At 43.5% G+C, this 19,968-nt stretch overlaps 1 protein-coding gene across 5 annotated transcripts in view; it reads left to right on the forward strand.

The window, feature by feature from the left end:
• The window catches only part of LOC128691092 (putative neural-cadherin 2), an 816,602-nt gene that overhangs the window by 786,809 nt on the left and 9,825 nt on the right, over positions 1-19,968 (forward strand). For 4 of the 5 annotated variants that reach the window (XM_070089105.1, XM_070089109.1, XM_070089106.1 and 1 more), the window contains 3 exons: positions 2,791-2,891; positions 11,047-11,208; positions 14,422-14,613. In XM_070089105.1, coding sequence (XP_069945206.1) covers positions 2,791-2,891; positions 11,047-11,208; positions 14,422-14,613 — 455 coding nt within the window. The remainder of the gene's footprint in view (positions 1-2,790; positions 2,892-11,046; positions 11,209-14,421; positions 14,614-19,968) is intronic. The other variant, XM_070089108.1, reaches the window with a different exon arrangement.

Consider the following 19,968-nt stretch of genomic DNA (forward strand, 5'->3'; position numbering starts at 1 on the left):
TAAACGAAATGATGGAATATGTAACAACAAAATGCAAGGAGGCAGTGGAAAGGTTTATTCCCAAGGGCAACAGAAACAACGGGAAGACCAGAACGAGCCCCTGGTTTACCCGACGGTGTAAGGAGGCAAAAACAAAGTGCAATACAGAATGGAAAAAGTACAGAAGGCAGAGAACACACGAAAAGAGGGAGATCAGTCGCAGAGCCAGGAACGAGTACGCACAGGTAAGGAGGGAGGCCCAGCGACAGAATGAAAATGACATAGCATCGAAAATCAAGACTGACCCGAAACTGTTGTATAGCCACATCAGGAGGAAGACAACAGTCAAAGACCAGGTGATCAGATTAAGGACAGAAGGGGGAGAACTCATAAGAAATGATCAGAAGGTATGTGAGGAGCTGAACAGGAGATTTAAGGAAGTTTTTACAGTAGAGACAGGAAGGGCTGTGGGAAGATAGCACAGATGGGAATATCAAGAGGGAATTATACCAACAACCGAACAACCGAGGAGGAGATGAAGAAGCTGCTAAGTGACCTTTATACCTCAAAGGCGATGGGACTGGACAACATCTCCCCATGGGTCCTTAGAGAAGGAGCAAAGATGCTGTGCGTGCCTCTAACCACAATCTTCAACACATCCCTTGAAACTGGGCAACTGCCTGAGAAATGGAAAACAGCAAATGTTGTCCCCATATTTAAGAAAGGAAACAGAAACGAGGCACTAAACTACAGACCTGTGTCTCTGACATGTATTGTGTGCAAAGCCATGGAGAAGATTATCAGGAGGAGAGTGGTCGAACACCTGGAACGGAACAAGATTATAAATGAAAACCTGGAGTTTGACAAGGTAACAGAAGTAAGACACGAGAGAGAGGGTGGGTTGATTGCGTTTTCCTAGACTGCAGGAAGGCCTTTGACACAGTTCCCCACAAGAGATTAGTGCAGAAGCTGGAGGATCAGGCGCATGTAACAGGGAGGGCACTGCAATGGATCAGGGAATACCTGACAGGGAGGCAGCAACGAGTCATGGTACGTGAAGAGGTATCACAGTGGGCGCCTGTGACGAGCGGGGTTCCACAGGGGTCATTTCAAGGACCAGTGCTATTTTTGATATATGCGAACGACATGATGGAAGGAATAGACTCTGAAGTGTCCCTATTCGTAGATGATGTGAAGTTGATGAGAAGAATTAAATCGGATGAGGATGAGGCAGGACTGCAAAGAGACCTGGACAGGCTGGACATGTGGTCCAGAAACTGGCTTCTCGAATTCAATCCTGCCAAATGCAAAGTCATGAAGATTGGGGAGGGGCAAAGAAGACCGCAGACAGAGTATAGGCTAGGTGGACAAAGACTACAGACCTCACTCAGGGAGAAAGACCTCGGGGTGACCACAACACCGAGCACATCACCGGAGGCACACATCAACCAAATAACTGCTGCAGCATACGGGCGCCTGGCAAACCTGAGAATAGCGTTCCGATACCTTAATAAGGAATCGTTCAAGACACTGTACACTGTGTATGTTAGGCCCATACTGGAGTATGCAGCACCAGTCTGGAACCCACACCTGGTCAAGCACGTCAAGAAGTTAGAGAAAGTACAAAGGTTTGCAACAAGGCTAGTCCCAGAGCTCAGTGGAATGTCGTACGAGGAAAGGTTGAGGGAAATCGGACTGACGACACTGGAGGACAGAAGGGTCAGGGGAGACATGATAACGACATACAAGATACTGCGGGGAATAGACAAGGTGGACAGAGATAGGATGTTCCAGAGAGGGGACACAGGAACAAGGGGTCACAACTGGAAGCTGAAGACTCAGACGAGTCACAGGGACGTTAGGAAGTATTTCTTCAGTCATAGAGTCTTCAGGAAGTGGAATAGCCTAGCAAGTGAAGTAGTGGAGGCAGGAACCATACATAGTTTTAAGAAGAGGTATAATAAAGCTCAGGAAGCAGAGAGAGAGGGGAACTAGTAGCAATCAGTGAAGAGGCGGGGCCAGGAGCTGAGTCTCGACCCCTGCAACCACAATTAGGTGAGTACAATTAGGTGAATACACACACACACACACACACACACGATATATATATATATACATATATATATATATATATATATATATATATATATATATATATATATATATATATATATTATATTACATACATATACATACAGTGTTCCACTCAGCTCTGATGAGCCTCACAGCAAGAGTAAAACAGGGTAATAGGTACATAGAGGAATTAATTATTCACAGAAACACTTAGCATTCGACGCGCTGATATTTTTGTTTTCGTCGTGATAATTTTTATGCTGTTTTCCAGCTAAGTGTTTTAATAGTGTGTGAACATGTGAACCCAACTGTTGGTACTTGTTGACCAAGCTGACTGTTTTGTGCCACTTGTTAAAAACATGCGTTACGTTCCTAGATATACTGACTCAGCTAAATGGCTCAGGGTAACATAGTTTTGACCTTGGTTTCATGACCTTGGTGTCATGACGGGCAGTAAGTTACTCTGGAAGATACACCTGCACTTATTGTAAATATTCTGAAAAAATCGAACTTAACTTTACTGAAATGCACTTATCCAGGTCATTAAAAATTTGACGTCCTCTTTTATTCCTGTTAGGTTCTACTTTGCTAATCCACGTGATCCAATTTTTCAAATAAACTTTATTTCTTTCTGCAGTATACAAAATGTAGTTTACATGGTAATAAAATTTTGAAAGCCACTAACATGTGTTTTGCCCCTATTGATCCACCTGGCTTTTTTTGTGATCCCTTCACCAGCTGATTGACCTGGGACAGGAGGTTCTACATCAGCGAAGTTCTCCAGGATGTCCAGCTGTTGACTGTGCTGCTCGTGGCCTCACCTGTGGCATCCACGGCAGGTAAGCGGTGTGGCCAGTGTGGCCACCTGGTATGGCCATGGCGTGTTGCCATGGGGGTGTGGCCATAGGAGAGGGTGAGTGGGTGTGGTGGCTGGGTTTTAGTGAGATGCATTATCATATTGTGATGAATGGTTTGAAAAACCGACAAGTTGAAGATTGAGACACTTATGCAGCATATGAGAATCTTTATTCAGGAAACGTTTCGCCACACATTCTACAAGATTGATGGACTGAACACATCGACTCCAGGCTGAGGGACTGATTACCTCATACTCCACCTCTCCTTACGCCTTCCTCTTTGTATTGGATTGATGAAGCCACTGTGTGGCGAAACGTTTCCTGAATAAAGATTCTCATATGCTGCATAAGTGTCTCAATCTTCATTATCATATTAATGGGGAGTACTAGATCCGTAGAGGGAGACTATCTGATTCTATCCAAGAATGGGAAGAGGGAGCTTCAGTTCGCTGACATCGAGACATCTTCCTTGATGGGTGCTATGAGGTGTGGCTGTGGCAGGTGTGACACTATAGTGAGTATTGCTGTGACAGGTGTGACACCACAGTGAGTGTTGTTGTTTCAGGTGTGACACCATAGTGTGGTCACCGTGAATGAGGTGGTCACAACTCCAACTAAATGTATTTCGGTGACTATGCGAGCCGAAGAAGTAGCCCTGCTGCCAGTGTTCTTTCTTATGTTCTTATGTAAGAAGGTATCCCCGTACTACATAACCCAGCCTCCTCTACCTCAGTGAACGCAAAATAACAGTAGTGTGTGTGTGTGTGTGTGTGTGTGTGTGTGTGTGTGTGTGTGTGTGTGTGTGTGTGTGTGTGTGTGTGTGTGTGTGTGTGTGAGAGAGAGAGAGATAAATTTTTATTGCCATTCAATTTCAGCGCTGAATTTATGAAGCCAAGGGACGCATGCATAAGTTATTATATAGAAACTTGCATCCCATAACAATTTCTTCAGTGAAATTGGCAAGTTAGCAGACGCAGTCAGTGAAAGAGAACATAAATTTAATACGATGAAATGCTTTTGATAGTTGATTGCCGGGTTTATTCAGATTAAATCCTATTGATTGCACAAGTGTCACTAACCATTCCCTGCCTGACCACGGTCGAGTGTGGTTGTGCTCTGCACCCCTCTGCTGTTTTTAGGCGAGCTCTCTTGTCAGTTACCTGGCTGCAGTGGTGTGAAGTGGTGCTGTCGCGTCTCTGCTGAAAATATAGGTGCACTGCGGTTGTCAAAATGGCGGTTAGTCTGAGACGCCGGATAAATACTGTCGGCATTGAGCTACTTCGAGGAACGATAGCGCCTAGTTCTGCGCAAGTCTTATTGCCAAAGATCATCCGGGAGACGTATGGCATACAAGATGGTGACTTGTATGGAGTAGCATTAAATGGAGGCCAAAGAACTTTCGTCAAACTGCTAACGGCAACGGTCTATGAATCGTTGGTCACCCGGTTTCAGGACGTGAGTCTTAACGTCACACGTTACCTTTGAGGCGGACGAGGCGGATATCAGGAAAGTTTTTGAGACGTATGGAACGGTGCATTATGCTCAGCATAGTACGTGGGTGGCAGGCGCCTATGCTGGTCTGCCAGAGGGTACTTTTAACCTCAAAATGACTTTGAGACACCCAATACCGTCCTATGTTTATCTACAAGAATTCAGGACGCAGGTTATGGTTATGTATCCAGGGCAACGACGTACGTGCCGCCTATGTGGTGAGTATGATCACATAGCGGCGACTTGTGACAAGCGGACGTCGCAGCCCCTGCTTCAAAGGTGGCAGGTGAGGAACAAACATCGGACGGAAGGCGTGGTGTCTTGTGGAGTGAAATAGTGTATCAGGCACACAGGACTGGCGGTGAGTTGGAGTCCCTACCCCAGCTGCCTGACCCGGTGTCGCCTCCTGTGGATAAGGAGGAGCAGCAATTACAGGAGCAGGTTCTTGAGATTGAGGAGGAATTGGTCGAGGTTTTGAAGACTGTCACCGCCTGAGGGGGACGTTACATCTGAGCGAGGTGTCATTGGAGAGTCGTCGCTTCCAGAAAGTCGGGGACGTGATATTTTGGGACGTGATGGTAGTTTGGAGTCGTCCGTAGAATCACTAAACCATTCTCAGGTGGAGGTGGAGGTTCATCGAGAGGCGACATGTGTAACGTGACTGTCACGAGAAAGAGGGCGGCTACATCAGATTCTGATGACGTCCTAACGCCTGCACAAAGGCCTGGGAAACAGACTGAGGTGGAGTGTGAAGGTAGTGGTGTAGGTGGTGGTAGCCATGATAGGAGGCACCGGAAGAAGGGGGTGGGAAAGAGAGCACTCTGAAGGTGTCAAACATAAATTCAAGCTCAGGAGTTGTAAAGAGTGATGAGAGGAGGCAGGGGTGGAAACTTTAAAAGGCCTTAGGTGTATGACTGTAAATGTTAATGGGTTATGTAGCAGTATGAAGAGAGATTGGTTTCGTAATTTACTGAATAAATCTAGAGTGGATGTTGTGTTCCTGCAGGAGCACAATTTTAAAGAGGGTAGGGTGTTGGAGGTGACAGGATTTCGAGTAGTTACCCTGCCATCTCCCCGTCTAAAAGGCGGTGTGGGTATTTTAATAAGGGAGACGAGCCCGTTTGTTTTTCAGAGAAGCGAGGGGGGAGGGGGAGGGAGGGAGGGTGTTGCGTGTGGATGGGTGGTGGATGGGTAAGCGTGTGTCTTTTGTGAGTGTGTATGCGCCGGCGGAAAATAACATACAGGTAAAGAATGATTTTGTGTATGAGGATCTTGTGTTTTTCGTAAGGGCACTGCCAGAGGTGGCAATAGTTGGTGGGGACTGGAATAGTGTAATCAGGGTGGCTGATGTGGACCCAAAAGGGGCTGGATATATGTCTGTGGCTCTTAGGGAATTGTTAAGGGATGTCAGGTTACGTGATGCCTTGGGGGGGCGGTGTGGGAGACTGAATATACGTTTGTTAGGAGTGGATATGCGGCGAGACTAGATAGTGTACCTTTCTCAGGGAGTGGATGTGAAATCTTTCAGTACTGTTGAGGCTACAATGTCAGATCATAGGGCAGTGGTGGTGGAGGTTGGGTGGGGGACGCTCGCGGAAATATGTAGAAGTTATTGTAAATTAAATGTGTGTTAGGAGATGGGGGTTGAAGGGGTTTTCAGTCCTATGGAGGGAGCTTAGTGTGGAAGAACAGTTAGTGGATGACATCGTGACATGGTGAGATTGTGTTGCAAAGGAAAGGATTAGAAAGTTTTATGTGAGGGAAAGAAAACGTATTAATAATTTAAAATATGGACTGGCTAACTATTTAGAGGATAGGTTAAGAGGTTGCTATGGGCGGGGGGTGGTTGGGAATAATTTTCCTATGGATGAAATAGCTGAAATAAAGGGGAGGTTGAGGGTGTTGCAAAATGAAAGCTTTCAAGCTGTAAGGGTGCAGGCAGGGGTGGAAGAAGTGCTTTGGGGCGACAAGCCGTCGGCGTGTGTTTTGCGGCATCAAAAGCAAAGGCAGGCGGTGACAGCTATCCCATGTTTAGAGGTAACGGAGACGGTTGGGAATTATAGAGCAGGGCAGGAGATACGAACCACGAAGGGAATGTGTGCATATGCGGAGGCTTGGTATGAGAAGTACTGGACAAGTGGTGGGGTGGGTGACGTGGCGTTAGACAAGGTGTGTACGTATGTAACGTGTAATTTAGGAAACAGCGATAGAAAGGCTTTAGGTGGGATTATTACGGCAGAGGAAATAGAGAATGCGTTACGGGGAATAAGGAAGGAGAAAGCTCCGGGTATTGACGGTCTCCCGGTAGAATTTTATTTACAACATTGGAAGTTAATACGGGGATTTATAGTTAAGTTATTTAATCGTATGAAGGAGAAGGGTGAGTTGGGGGAGAAGCAGGCTACAGCAGTTGTAGTGATGGTCCCGAAGGGCAAGGGGCAGCCCACCCTACGGGAGTACCGAGCCATATCGCTGATGTGTGCAGACTATAAGGTTTTTGCAAAAATTTTAGGTAATAGGTTCAAATGTGTTGTGGGGAGGGTGGTGTTGAAATCTCAGTTTGGGTTGCCGGGAAGGTCGATGATTGAAGGACATGGGATACTGCGAAGTTTTGTGGAAGCTAAAGGTGGGGGTGGAGGGGCGGCTTTGTTGGCTCTAGATTGGCAGGGAGCATATGATAGTGGAAAGGGAGCTTTGCAGGTTATACTTAGGAGACAGGGCTTTGGGGAGGAAATAGTCGAGTGGGTAAATACGTTGTACAAGGGGGCGAAAATGAGGATACAGATTAATGGGTGTATGGGGAGGGAGATTGCAATGGGTAGAGGCCTTAGACAGGGATGCCCCATGTCCCAAATCTTGTTTGCGTGTTTTCAGGACCCCTTTTATAGAATGGTTGACCGTAGCTTATGTACTCCAGGTGAGGGAAGTGTAGGCGGTGGGAGGGCGTGGCCAGGATTAATTGGATATGTTGACGACACCACTGTTCTCATTCGTGAAGGGATGTCAATGGAAGTGTTGGACAAGGTTGTGCAATTATTTGGAAGTGCCACGGGAATGCAGGTAAATAGTGTGAAGTCAAGGTGCATGGGGTTGGGTTATTGGGTGGGGGGTGGTTGGGAGGGGGAGATGTAATGCTGTTAAAGAATGGGCGGTGTCTTTACAGATTTGTGGTATTATTTATAGGAATGACATGGTTGTAGGAATGTAGGTATAATATCGTAGGTTTTTTTTTTTTTATGTATTATTTTGATGTGTATCAGTCTTGTATGACACGATTCTTGAGTAATAAGTTCTTTGCGATATGAAGTGTGTTTTAGTTTGTATTTATGTTACGTGCTGGGTTTTTTGCATGAGATATACTTATATACTGTTCTTGCTTTGTGCATACAGTGCATCTGATTAATGTGATTTTGTGAAACATTTGTGTGTGTGTGTTGTGTGTGTGTTGTGTGTGTATCCCTTTCTATTGTATTGAGCCTTTGTCATGGGTCAGGTTTTATGTAAAACTTTATATATGTATGATTCGTTTCTTTTTAAAGTTTATAATTTAGGTCTGTACCCTGATACCGGTTTGGTGTCATTGCTAAGTTCTTGATGCTAAGTTGTAGTCTGTATGGTATACAGACATATCTAGCCAATTTAGAAACGCAGTCCATTTGTGTCTGAGATTTAGTATATGGGTTTATTGTAACAGTAATGTGCCTTCAGTTTTTGAGTTCTAAGCTGTTTTCTTTTTGTTTATTCGTATGTTGGTATATGTAAAGCTGTATTGTTAGGGATACGTATGTAGATGTTCTAGTAAGATTATGATGTTAGGTTTTGGTTTATTGATTAATGCGAAGGATGGGATTAATTGATACAAGTTCTAGTATATATTCTTTTCTAGTGTATTGAGCCTTTGTCAGATATCACATTATATGTAAAATTTATATATGTAAGGTTTTGAATCAAGAATGTGTATATATTTTAGTTCACGACCCTATGACTATTTCTTTGTAGCTATGTTCTTGACGTAAGTTATTGGTGTATGTTTTGCAGCAATATCTTGCGAGTATATAGGTGCAATCCGTTTGTCAGTTAATTTGTGTCGGGGTTTCTTTTTTTTTTCAGGATTGAGAGCCATCCTGTTTTCTTTTATTTTTTATTTTTATGTTAAACTGTATCGGTTTTAAATAAAATATATAAAAAAAAAGTGTCACTAAGGCTGAGTTTCTAGATTATTCTACCAGTCTAGAATATTATAATCGGTAAATCAAGTAAATCACTCTCTCCCCCTTTCTCTCTCTTTCTCTCTGCATTGTATATTTATATTTACAACGCACAATGCATCTTTCAGCGTACGAGTACTTACAATGGTGCTCTGACAGCCTAACTGTTAGTCTAACAAGGTACACTGAGTTAGGTCCACCAATCGAAAACAAGAGAGAGGTTGGTGTTTGAGTGATGTGCTGTGAGTGGCGGAATTTAGTCTGGTAACGTCAGTACAGACTGGAATGTTGTTGAACGAGGAGTCAGTCTCTCTCTCTCTCTCACATCTTAAGAAAATTGTTCTGAGAATATGTATGGTAAGGCTTTTACACCAGGAAAAACTATTTTCTTTATATAATTATATATGCTAAGAGTTTACTCAAGCCTTCGTTAAAGGAATTAATGCATTTTTTTATTGCGAGTGACCTAGGTTTATAATGACCCTAGTGCACTTAAGTTTAAACCTAATAAACTAGCTGGAATGTGACGCGACTTGCATATAAGTTTTCCCTGTAATGGCTTCCCAGTGTTCTGTGTAATAAGAAGTTGGATCTCGAGAAAAATTTTTGGTTGAATATTCAAGTTTTTCCAACTTAAATAAGATTTAATAAATTTAAGTGAACCTTCACTGACATCTTGTTTTGGTATTAATAGATGGACTGGTGGAGGTAATCTGGGATTTTGTTGCACTGTTTTAACCAGATTTTGTACACGCTTTATTTAAAAGAAATTGTCTGACATCTGACACACGCTCGGTGAGCTACAACACGGCTCCCACAGCGATGAGCTGCTACCCTCCTTCCCTGAGCTGAGCTCACTGAGCCCTTTACCTTGCCGATCCTCCCAGGACTGAGCCACACCGTATGTGTCACACCCTGTGCCACAATGAGCCTCAGTACCTAAAGGAACCTGAAGGATGTTTCCGGAGCTCTACAGTCCAGTACCAGACCAGACCGCCTGGTGATCAAATCCTGGTCAACTAGGCTGTTACTTTTGGCCACACGCAGTCCAACTTTGGAACCACAGCTCGACTGGTCAGGTACTAATTTGAAGAACTTGTCCAGTTCCCTTTTGAAACAGACAGAGGTTTGTTGGTAATTTCCCTAATGCACGGAGGGAGTGTGTTGGAGAGTCGGGGACCTCAAACACTAGCAAAGTTCTGTGTATTCATCTCGTCTCTCCAAAAAGAAAAAATGCTATCACAAGCAAAGTATTATATTTTGTTAAAAAAAAGTCTGTGGTAATGAAAAGACCATTGAAAGTGTAGTTAAAACATGTATGTGATGCAACACACTAGTAAAAATGTCCGTGTTAAGCACATTTTCAGTGTAACTGAAGTTTCAGTGACCAACCTTACTGTCATTTGTCACCCAGATTAGTGTTGAGAATGTTTTTGTCGAGATTTTTCTGTACATCTCTCTGCTTCCTATTTTATCTATCTCCCCCCTTTAATCTCTCCTCTCATCCCTCTTTTTTTCCATACCCTCCTTTTTCTGCTTCCCTCCTCCTATTCCATGGTCACTTTCCCTCCTTTCTCACTCCGTCCGTCCGTCCCCTCTCTCCCTCCGCCCGTCCGTCCCCTCTCTCCCTCCGCTATTCCTCTCCTTCCATTCTATTTCCCCCCTCTTCTGTTTGCATAATCTCTTCCCTTTTCTTCCTCTCAATCCTTTTCATCTCTCCTTCTCTTCCCTTCTTACCTTACCCCGTTCCGCTCACTCCTATACTTTCACCCTCCCCCTTTTCTATCCTCTCTGCTGCCTTCTCTCCCCTTTCCTTCTTACTTGATTTTCTTTCTTTCCCTCTGCCCTGTTTAAGATGTCCTCATTATATTACGATATCTTTTGTCCTACACAAGTCTCCCAACTCAGGCTCATACGACACGTTGTATGAGTACTATCCTGTGATGGAATATGACAGGGAAACAGAGCTAGCGTTTCTTCCCACTTGTGTAAATATTATATAGAATAGGATAGCAGCACGCTGCTGATGAATCCATTTTTTTTTTAAATTACACAAGAATAATCTTTCGACTCGTGCAGATATGTTTTGAAATAATGTAACCCATCCTGTGTAATGGAATAGGAGAGGGAAACCTAGCCAGGTCACGTTTTACACTAGGTAACTATCATTACAAATGTGGTAGCAGCACATTGCTGATATATCCATTCTTTTGGTAAACAAAGCGCGCTCTGTCCTTTCTTTCTCAGGCAAGTTAGGTTTGGTTAGGTTAGATTAGTCAGGAAACAGGACACGTGTTTCCTGATTCTGGTCTTAATCATACGATGACCCGCCGCTGAAGTTTTTGGTCATCTGAACGAGGTCTTCCACTGGCTTAACGGTCCACCCCTTTAAAAATTATAGCTTTGATTATAATCGCTTAATTTTTTAACTCTTGCAGGTGCCAGGGCTCGTCACGGAGCCTACGGTGCGAGTGTCATCCTGGGTGGTCAGGATCAGACTGTGCCACACCCACCACACCAACAACCTTTCTCCTCAACAGCTACGTCAAACTAGCACTCTCCTTTACCCCTCTCGCCTACACTACCACCGTCCACCTCAGGTTAGTGCCACACTACGGTCCACCTCAGGTTAGTGCCACGCTACGGTCCACCTCAGGTTAGTGCCACACTACGGTCCACCTCAGGTTAGTGCCACACTACGGTCCACCTCAGGTTAGTGCCACACTACGGTCCACCTCAGGTTAGTGCCACGCTACGGTCCACCTCAGGTTAGTGCCACGCTACGGTCCACCTCAGGTTAGTGCCACGCTACGGTCCACCTCAGGTTAGTGCCACACTACCGTCCACCTCAGATCAGTGCCACACTACCGTCCACCTCAGGTTAGTGCCACACTACCGTCCACCTCAGATTAGTGCCACACTACCGTCCACCTCAGGTTAGTGCCACACTACCGTCCACCTCAGGTTAGTGCCACACTACCGTCCATCTCAGGTTAGTGCCACACTACCGTCCATCTCAGGTTAGTGCCACACCACCGCCCATCACCTGGAGGTGCCACACCACCGCCCATCACCTGGAGGTGCCACACCACCGCCCATCACCTGGAGGTGCCACACCACCGCCCATCACCTGGAGGTGCCACACCACCGCCCATCACCTGGAGGTGCCGCACCACCGCCCATCACCTGGAGGTGCCGCACCACCGCCCATCACCTGGAGGTGCCGCACCACCGCCCATCACCTGGAGGTGCCGCACCACCGCCCATCACCTGGAGGTGCCGCACCACCGCCCATCACCTGGAGGTGCCGCACCACCGCCCATCACCTGGAGGTGCCGCACCACCGCCCATCACCTGGAGGGGCCACACCACCGCCCATCACCTGGAGGGGCCACACCACCGCCCATCACCTGGAGGGGCCACACCACCGCCCATCACCTGGAGGGGCCACACCACCGCCCATCACCTGGAGGGGCCACACCACCGCCCATCACCTGGAGGGGCCACACCACCGCCCATCACCTGGAGGGGCCACACCACCGCCCATCACCTGGAGGGGCCACACCACCGCCCATCACCTGGAGGGGCCACACCACCGCCCATCACCTGGAGGGGCCACACCACCGCCCATCACCTGGAGGGGCCACACCACCGCCCATCACCTGGAGGGGGCCACTCCACCGCCCATCACCTGGAGGGGCCACACCACCGCCCATCCCCAGAAGGGCTCTTCCTCCAAAGAATTGGAGCTGCCTTCAATGTACTTGGAACAAAGCAGATAGCGCCCGTTCCAAGCCGGTGGATGAGAACGTCACAGCTTCGAAATGAATACAAGTACCAGAGGACAAGCCAGAAGAAAATAAACCGCCCTCTAGAATAGAAATATCTCCCCCCTCCCCCCTGCACCTTTTCTATCTCTCCTCTTCCACCACATTTTTCTCCTCTCCCTCTAGCATTTGCCATGAGTGCATGGGCAGTGATCTTGTAAATTTTATCCGTTTCTGTTGTACTCGCCTATATAAAGTGGCAGGGGTCGAATCATATGTTCATATATATATATATATATATATATATATATATATATATATATATATATATATATATATATATTTATTTCTAGATATATTTCTAGGTAGTAGGTTGGTAGACAGCGACCGCCCAGGGAGGTACTACCGTCCTGCCAAGTGAGTGTAAAACGAAAGCCTGTAATTTCTTTACATGATGGTAGGATTGCTGGTGTCCATTTTTCTGTCTCATAAACATGCAAGATTTCAGGTACGTCTTGCTACTTCTACTTACACTTAGGTCACACTACACATACATATAGAAGCATATATATACACACCCCTCTGGGTTTTCTCCTATTTTCTTTCTAGTTCTTGTTCTTGTTTATTTCCTCTTATCTCCATGGGGAAATGAAGCAAATTCTTCCTCCGTAAGCCATGCGTGTTGTAAGAGGCGACTAAAATGCCGGGAGCAAGGGGCTAGTAACTCCCTCTCCTGTATATATTTACTTAATGTAAAAGGAGAAACTTTCGTTTTTCCATTTGGGCCACCCCGCCTCGGTGGGATACGGCCAGTGTGTTGAAAGAAAGGTTATATATATATAATATATATATATATATATATATATATAATTATATATATATATATATAATTATATATATATATATATATAATTATATATATATATATATATATATATATATATATATATATGTCGTGCCGAATATGTAAAACTGGTCAGTTAGCAAGAACTCATTTAAAATTAAGTCCTTTCTAAAATTCTCTTTTATACATTTAGATATATTTTTTTCATTAATGATAATGTAAAAATTTATAATTTTGCACCAAAAGAATCTTAGAAAACTTACCTAACCGTATTATAACGAGAACAATTTATTTTAGCCTAACTCAACTAAATATATTTTAGATACGTTGACAATAATTTAATACTAAACAAACAGTGAAATATATTTTTTTCGTTAGGTTCAAAATGATTTTGGCGAATTTATTGCATACACAAATTTTCACTTGTCTTATATGGCAAGATGAGCGTTGCTATTTAAGCCAAAATCGCAAGTTCTGCCTATTCGGCACGACATATGACATATATGTATATATACATGTAAAATATTGAATGTTTTAGTATTTATAAATTTAATCCATTGTTTTTATTGTTGCATAGATTTCTTTATGGCTGAGTGCGCTGGGTGACCCAGGTGCTCAGTAAATGTCACGTCTACCTTCCTACTTCACATTTTCCTCCACTCTTTTCTCCTTTACCTTTTTTCGTATTCCATTTCCTTCTCCTCCGGTTCCACTTTCCTTGTGTGTCTTAGGCTACGTCTTCTACATTATCCTGCATTTTTTCCGCTTCTCCCATCTTCCTATTACCACGTCATCTTTACCCTCACTACTCCAGACAATTACAACGATCATTTCTGCATTCCCCTTCCTTTCCCCTCGTCTCTGCCATCATTTCTTCAGCTCGATCTTGCAGCTTTGTCTCCATTTCTACTTATGTCTTGATTCTAAGTCTCCCTCTCTCCTTCCAACGTCTCAACCATCTCTTCCTCCTCCTGTCACTCCCTCCAACACCTCTGAATAGCCCTTCCACCCCTCTCTCTTTCCATTATTATTTTTCTCCACTTCTCTCCATCTCTTCCCTCTCTCCCTCCCCTCTTTCTCGTTTCCCCCCACCCCTCTCTCCTCCCACCCCTTTCTCCTCCCACCCACCTCCTTTTGTTACTTTTTCTCACTTTCTCTCCCTCCCACCTCCATGTTTCGCTCCTCGTCTCTTCTTCCGCCAGATTCCGCACTTGGAAACGTGACGGAGAGCTGGTGGTGTTGTGGTCGCAGCACGGGCGTGACCGCCTGGCCGTACAGCTGGTGCGAGGTCAGCTGTGTCTGCTGCTTCGTCTGCACCCGGAGCCTCCCAGAGCTCTCTGCCTCACCAGGGCCCAGCTGACAGACGGCAGATGGCACTCCGTCTCTGCCGCCAGGTAACTTTGCTGGTAGCGCTAGTGTCACCCAGATGAGCCTGGCCTATGGCCGGGCTCCGGGAGTAGAAAGGCTCTCGGAACTCGTCAAAGGTATACCCTATTCAGTGTTTTTTACCCAAAGAATTGGAGCTACTCTCCTTTCTCAAGGGATCAGTTCTGGTTACCTCCCTGGCCTCGCTCAGTTCAGTTCTTGAAGTCGTAGATAGTTTAAGAATTATCATTTAGCAAAGCTTTGACTGATGTGTACAGGATTTGCAAAAGCTCATACGTCGCACGCAAGGACGATTTCTTTAAACCCTGTCATTCGAACGGTAGTCAGTATGCGAGTCAGGGAACCTCCGGCTCGAATCCTGGTTAGCCATCGCTTTTACACGATTGTTAACCAGGATGGCTAATCACGATTCGAACCTGAATACTGAAGGTTCCCTGACTCGCATACTGACTATCGTTCAAATCGTCCTTGCGTGCGACGTATGAGCTTTTGCAAATCCTGTACACATCAGCTATTCTGATAAGGAGAGGCGACGATGTTGCAGTTCGGAGGGTGGTATAATCTGTGACTTCAGCACACCTCTGGCAAGACAGCCATTGAGTGAATAACAGTGAATGTGTTCAACACTTGTCACCCTACATTTGTGGGAGTCGGCCGAGGTGTTTAATAATGAATATATGTATTTAAGAATTGCTCAATAATTTCCTGGAGTGTGTTTAGTCACTACAAAAACTTCACTCGCTGGCGTTTGGTGGCAGTGTTTTTCAGTGTACCTTCAAGTGGGCAACAACGATAACATACGCAGCTATTTGTGTCAGCTCTGGTTTATTCTGCTAAAAGCGTTTAAGCGGTAATGGAAAGTCAGAGCGAGTTAATTTTAGTGCTAAAATTAGTAAATTTAGGCAATGCTTGCATTTTCTCGAACCCCCCCCCCAAACCCCCAACTAGAGTACAGGAATGTTGCTTCGGCCCACACCACGGGAAGACAGTTTTAACGTATCAGTAAGTAACTTCCTTGCGTTGCCTTCTTTCGTGAGGATTTCTTCATGCTGATGAGGGTCACTTGATCTAAGTAAATTAGGCATCCTCTCCTTTCCTCTTGTTAAGCCTGATTACTCTTCACTCATCCCAGATACTACGTAACCCACAAATGTAACGATTTATAATAATACCCCTCAAGGGAGATTCATTGATGCTGGTGAGGGACTCTTGTTCTAGGGAATTGGATATGTGCTCCAGTTCCCTGAATTGAGCCTGAATGCCCTGCCTCCCCCCTCTCCCCCACACAGGCGCAGTATAATCCCTACGGGTTTAGAGCTTCTCAATAATAACAACAACCTCAGTTTTAATGCCTCTTATCATTTTCCTCTACCCTGGGGCTTGCTAGGTAATACTGCATGTTCTTCCTGACTCGAATTCATAATATGAAACATTAGTCTGATTTAACCTAGTATATAGCCTCGTAAACGAGTGGCTGCAACAATCCACATTAATATACGAGACTCGGTTTGCTTTTCCAGCGCATAATGTGCGTTGAATTTTTGATAATTAAAATTACGCTTGTACAGGATACTAACCGTGTTCAACTTCCGTGTTCACCATCACTTTGGCCAGTTGGAAAACTTGAGAATAATGATATCAGCGAAAATATTGCGTGCATGTCACCTAGCTGTACAAACTTGGCGCTGCGGAGAGAGACTTGGTCTCAACAATTAGAGCTTTCAATTCTTTTCCCCAGACGCTGCATAACCCTTACGGATTTAACCCTCTCCACCATGAACATAAAAAAATTTATGCTGAAGTATTTCCTTATTTTCTTTCGAAAGCTGAGCTTTTAACCAATTCGTTATGAACCGCGTCTTGTTTAATTAAGGACTTCTAAATAGAGTATCTCTTCTGCTAATATAATAAAGATATTTTAAATAGCATATATCTAGTAAAATAGAATGATCGGTCAGGTTCACCTGACCGATCATTCTTGCCGACAGGTAGCCTTGTCTGGTATCACGTCGCTGAGGCAACGCCCCACTTGCCCTGGGCTTTCATACTGTCTTCCCGCAATGCAATCAGAAGGCTTGGCTCTGTCTATGGTAATCCTAGTGTTCAAGACCGAAGCTCTTTGTACAAGTCACACGCTTACCTAGCACCGCGTGGATTGATTGATCAACACAACCAAAGGGACATACATCATATTTGATTTGTTCCCAAGTAATTTTATGCGAGCGAATGCATTGATTTGTGCATTGGTTTTTTGGTTGTGCTTGTGCATGGATTTCTGCGTGCGTGCGCTTGGATTTGTGCTCTCCCACTCGGAGAATTTGTGGCTGTGTGGAGATACAGTTCCATAGCTCTGGAAGGCGGTTTAACGCACCGACCACATGGAACGTGTCGTTAAACTTGCAGTAACGCACCGACCACATGGAACGTGTCGTTAAACTTGCATTAATAATATCATTATTTTTTCCGGGCACCGATTACCTACGTTCTTTTGTTGGGTATTATTGTAAAATAGGAAGCGTAAAATTAGATACTTGGCATTGGAAGCCTTTCAAAACGTGCGCTTCACTAATAAGCGATTCTTTTTTTGCGATCTTAAATACAGTGATTCAGTGTACTTATGTTTGCAAAAATCTGTTAAGACGTTCATATAAGGAACGAAATTAAGCAGTAACAGCTGTTTCCCTTTCTCTTCGAATTAATTATATTCGTTTTTCCTTATCTGTAACGCAGTTGTTTTTTCGTGTTATTTTAATCTGTATAAACTTTACATGTTATTTCAGAGCATCAAAGTTTATTAAACGTCATCTCATTTTCATTTTTTTTTCCGTTCTGCTTGATATCTGTAGTCTCATTTGCCTGGTAATGATCACGTTAACAGGTGTCCCCAGCCGCTCAACTGTAGTTCTTAACGTCACTGACAATACATTATGAAGTTTGTATTATGGTGGCGTGTACCTCGTTATATCTTTATTGTTGGTCTCTACACTATCTCTGCTCATTTCACCCTGCCAAAACTCATTTAATTCTGCCAGGACTCATTTCCACGAGTGAGCTGCTTTTAGAACAACTTCATTTACAAATCGCAATATTTTTTTTTTACAATCTTCCATAAATGTGGCTGGTGGTTGAGTATTTGTGTTTGTCTGGGAAAAAAAAAACTAAAATTTATAAAATCCCTTGCCTAATATTTGCCTACTAGCAGAGTTAGGCATGCCAAAATTTAAATGGAAAGTGCAAAGACAAGAGCATTGTATCCCAAAATTACTTTGAAGTGATCTAGATTAACAAGCGCATACAGGAGATACTGAAATGCTTGTGAGCCAACTGATAACGGAGCCAAGAAGTGTTAATACTCTTGATCTAGTTTTCACTAACATCCACATTTGATAAATATCTCCATGGAGTAGCAAATTGTATTATTAGGTTAAATACTATAACAAGTGAAATAGTGAAACGGATATTCGGATGTCTACTTGATCACAAAGTGATTTTCAACAATAGAAAATCCAGTCTGAGCAAAGTAAAAAAACAACGCTACTTAACCTTTTACTATTTCTCGGTTATAAAACATGTATTTAAGAAACAATTGCCACATTTCCGTGTCTTGTTTTCAGGAGGATACTTGTATAAGCATTAATTGTTAGTAAACAGACTGAATTATTTCGCTCGGGTATCAGTGTTGTAACTGACGGAAAATATGATTTTCAAGAGTAACAGACGGTAAATGTTTTTGATACAGAAAGAGCGAAGAACCCAATACGACTACAGGATGAAACATATGCTTAGAATTTTGCATAAAGTGGGTTATGTAGCGAGAGTACAGAAAATCGAAATCGGTTATTTGAGTTACTTGTATTTCCGGGGAGGGTAGTCTAAGTATCTATGGATCTTTTCCTTTTAAATTCAATGGGGCAAAAAAATGCATGTGAATAAGTTTTGTCTGCGTGTTACGTATGTTCGTATTTGGGTGGGTGAGGAGGGAAGTCAGAGTCCTCAACGGAAAATCAGGAATTTGTGTTTACATTTGTCTGTGCATTCGCTTTTGGTTTATTTACACATTCATGTCAGGGGAATCACAAATGTATTTTCTGTGTCAGATGAAAACAAAACTCTCCTCGGAATTTTAGTCATTCCTATCAATATTCTTACATTAACAGCAGACTATTATTATTCTACAAGACGATCTCGCATCGATTGAGAAACTGTAGTCAAATATTGTCTTTAAAATGCAGGAAAATCTCTTCTATTTTCTCTCCTCACATAAACTAGAATGGGTTTATATTTTTTATTTTGTATGATAAATGTACACACAACGAATGTAGGAGAGGAAATATTCTACTGATGATAGTACTTGCCTACTAAGGGCTAGCAGGCTTAATGCAGTGTTCCAGTGTTTAAATACAAGAATTGTCAAGATGTACTTGGATGTGTAACTTGAACTAATTGTAGTATGCGTGGCTTGAAAGGCTAAAATAGGGCTTTACAGAGTGAGAAGAGCTAGATTACGAAGCCAACCCCAAATATGGGTTTAAAGTAGTACTTCTACTTTAGTTAAGCATATTTAAAAAGCTTCCACAATATGGTTCAACACGATCTTTAAGACCCAGTTGTAAATAACCTTGAACTCGTTTACATCTGTACTTTTATTCCTTGTTGGTGGGATATATTGAGGAGGGTTTAAGATAAGTGGTAAGTAAACAAGCTCTTAAGCTTTATTCTGGCTAAATTTACTGTTTTTTTTAAGACTGCCACTTAAAATTTCTACGAAGTATTGCATTAGGAGCAGCATTATAACACTCACAGTAGTAAGTTATTTATATTTAACCTAATAACACAACAATGGAAAAATAGAGTATGGAGTTGATGTTATTACAGCACCTGGAAAAACAACCCTAATTTACTGGAAAAAATGTGTTTTATTAGTCGTTTAGCAAAGTATTTAGGCGGCATATGAATATGAAGACAAGTGTAGGTTCTGACGATTGTGTACTGGCCTAGCAGGCTCACTAGTGGTCTTGGATGTCTACGGTAATCCTTGAAGAATCTTGAGAACTTGAAATACTTCGAGGATATGAAGAACTTCAGGAAACACTGACCATAGGGAATTGGAGGAGAGAGTATATTCGATGGCCAACGGATAAGCTCTAACACACGGACTCTGGGGAGACTAGTAAAGGTGACAGAGGTAGTTCAGACTCGTAACTACAATTACTATTTTATTTCTTCTTACGACACAGATTAGGCCGTAATTAGCGGACGAATTGTCTAACCTCCATCTTTCCTTTTGCTTGGTGATACTGATGGGTTTAGCCCTTCACGTAAATAATTATCGATAAGCAGCTTATCTCACGAAATTATGAAGT

Source organism: Cherax quadricarinatus, chromosome 27 (assembly GCF_038502225.1).
Source record: "Cherax quadricarinatus isolate ZL_2023a chromosome 27, ASM3850222v1, whole genome shotgun sequence".
Classification (NCBI taxonomy): Eukaryota; Metazoa; Arthropoda; class Malacostraca; order Decapoda; family Parastacidae; genus Cherax; species Cherax quadricarinatus.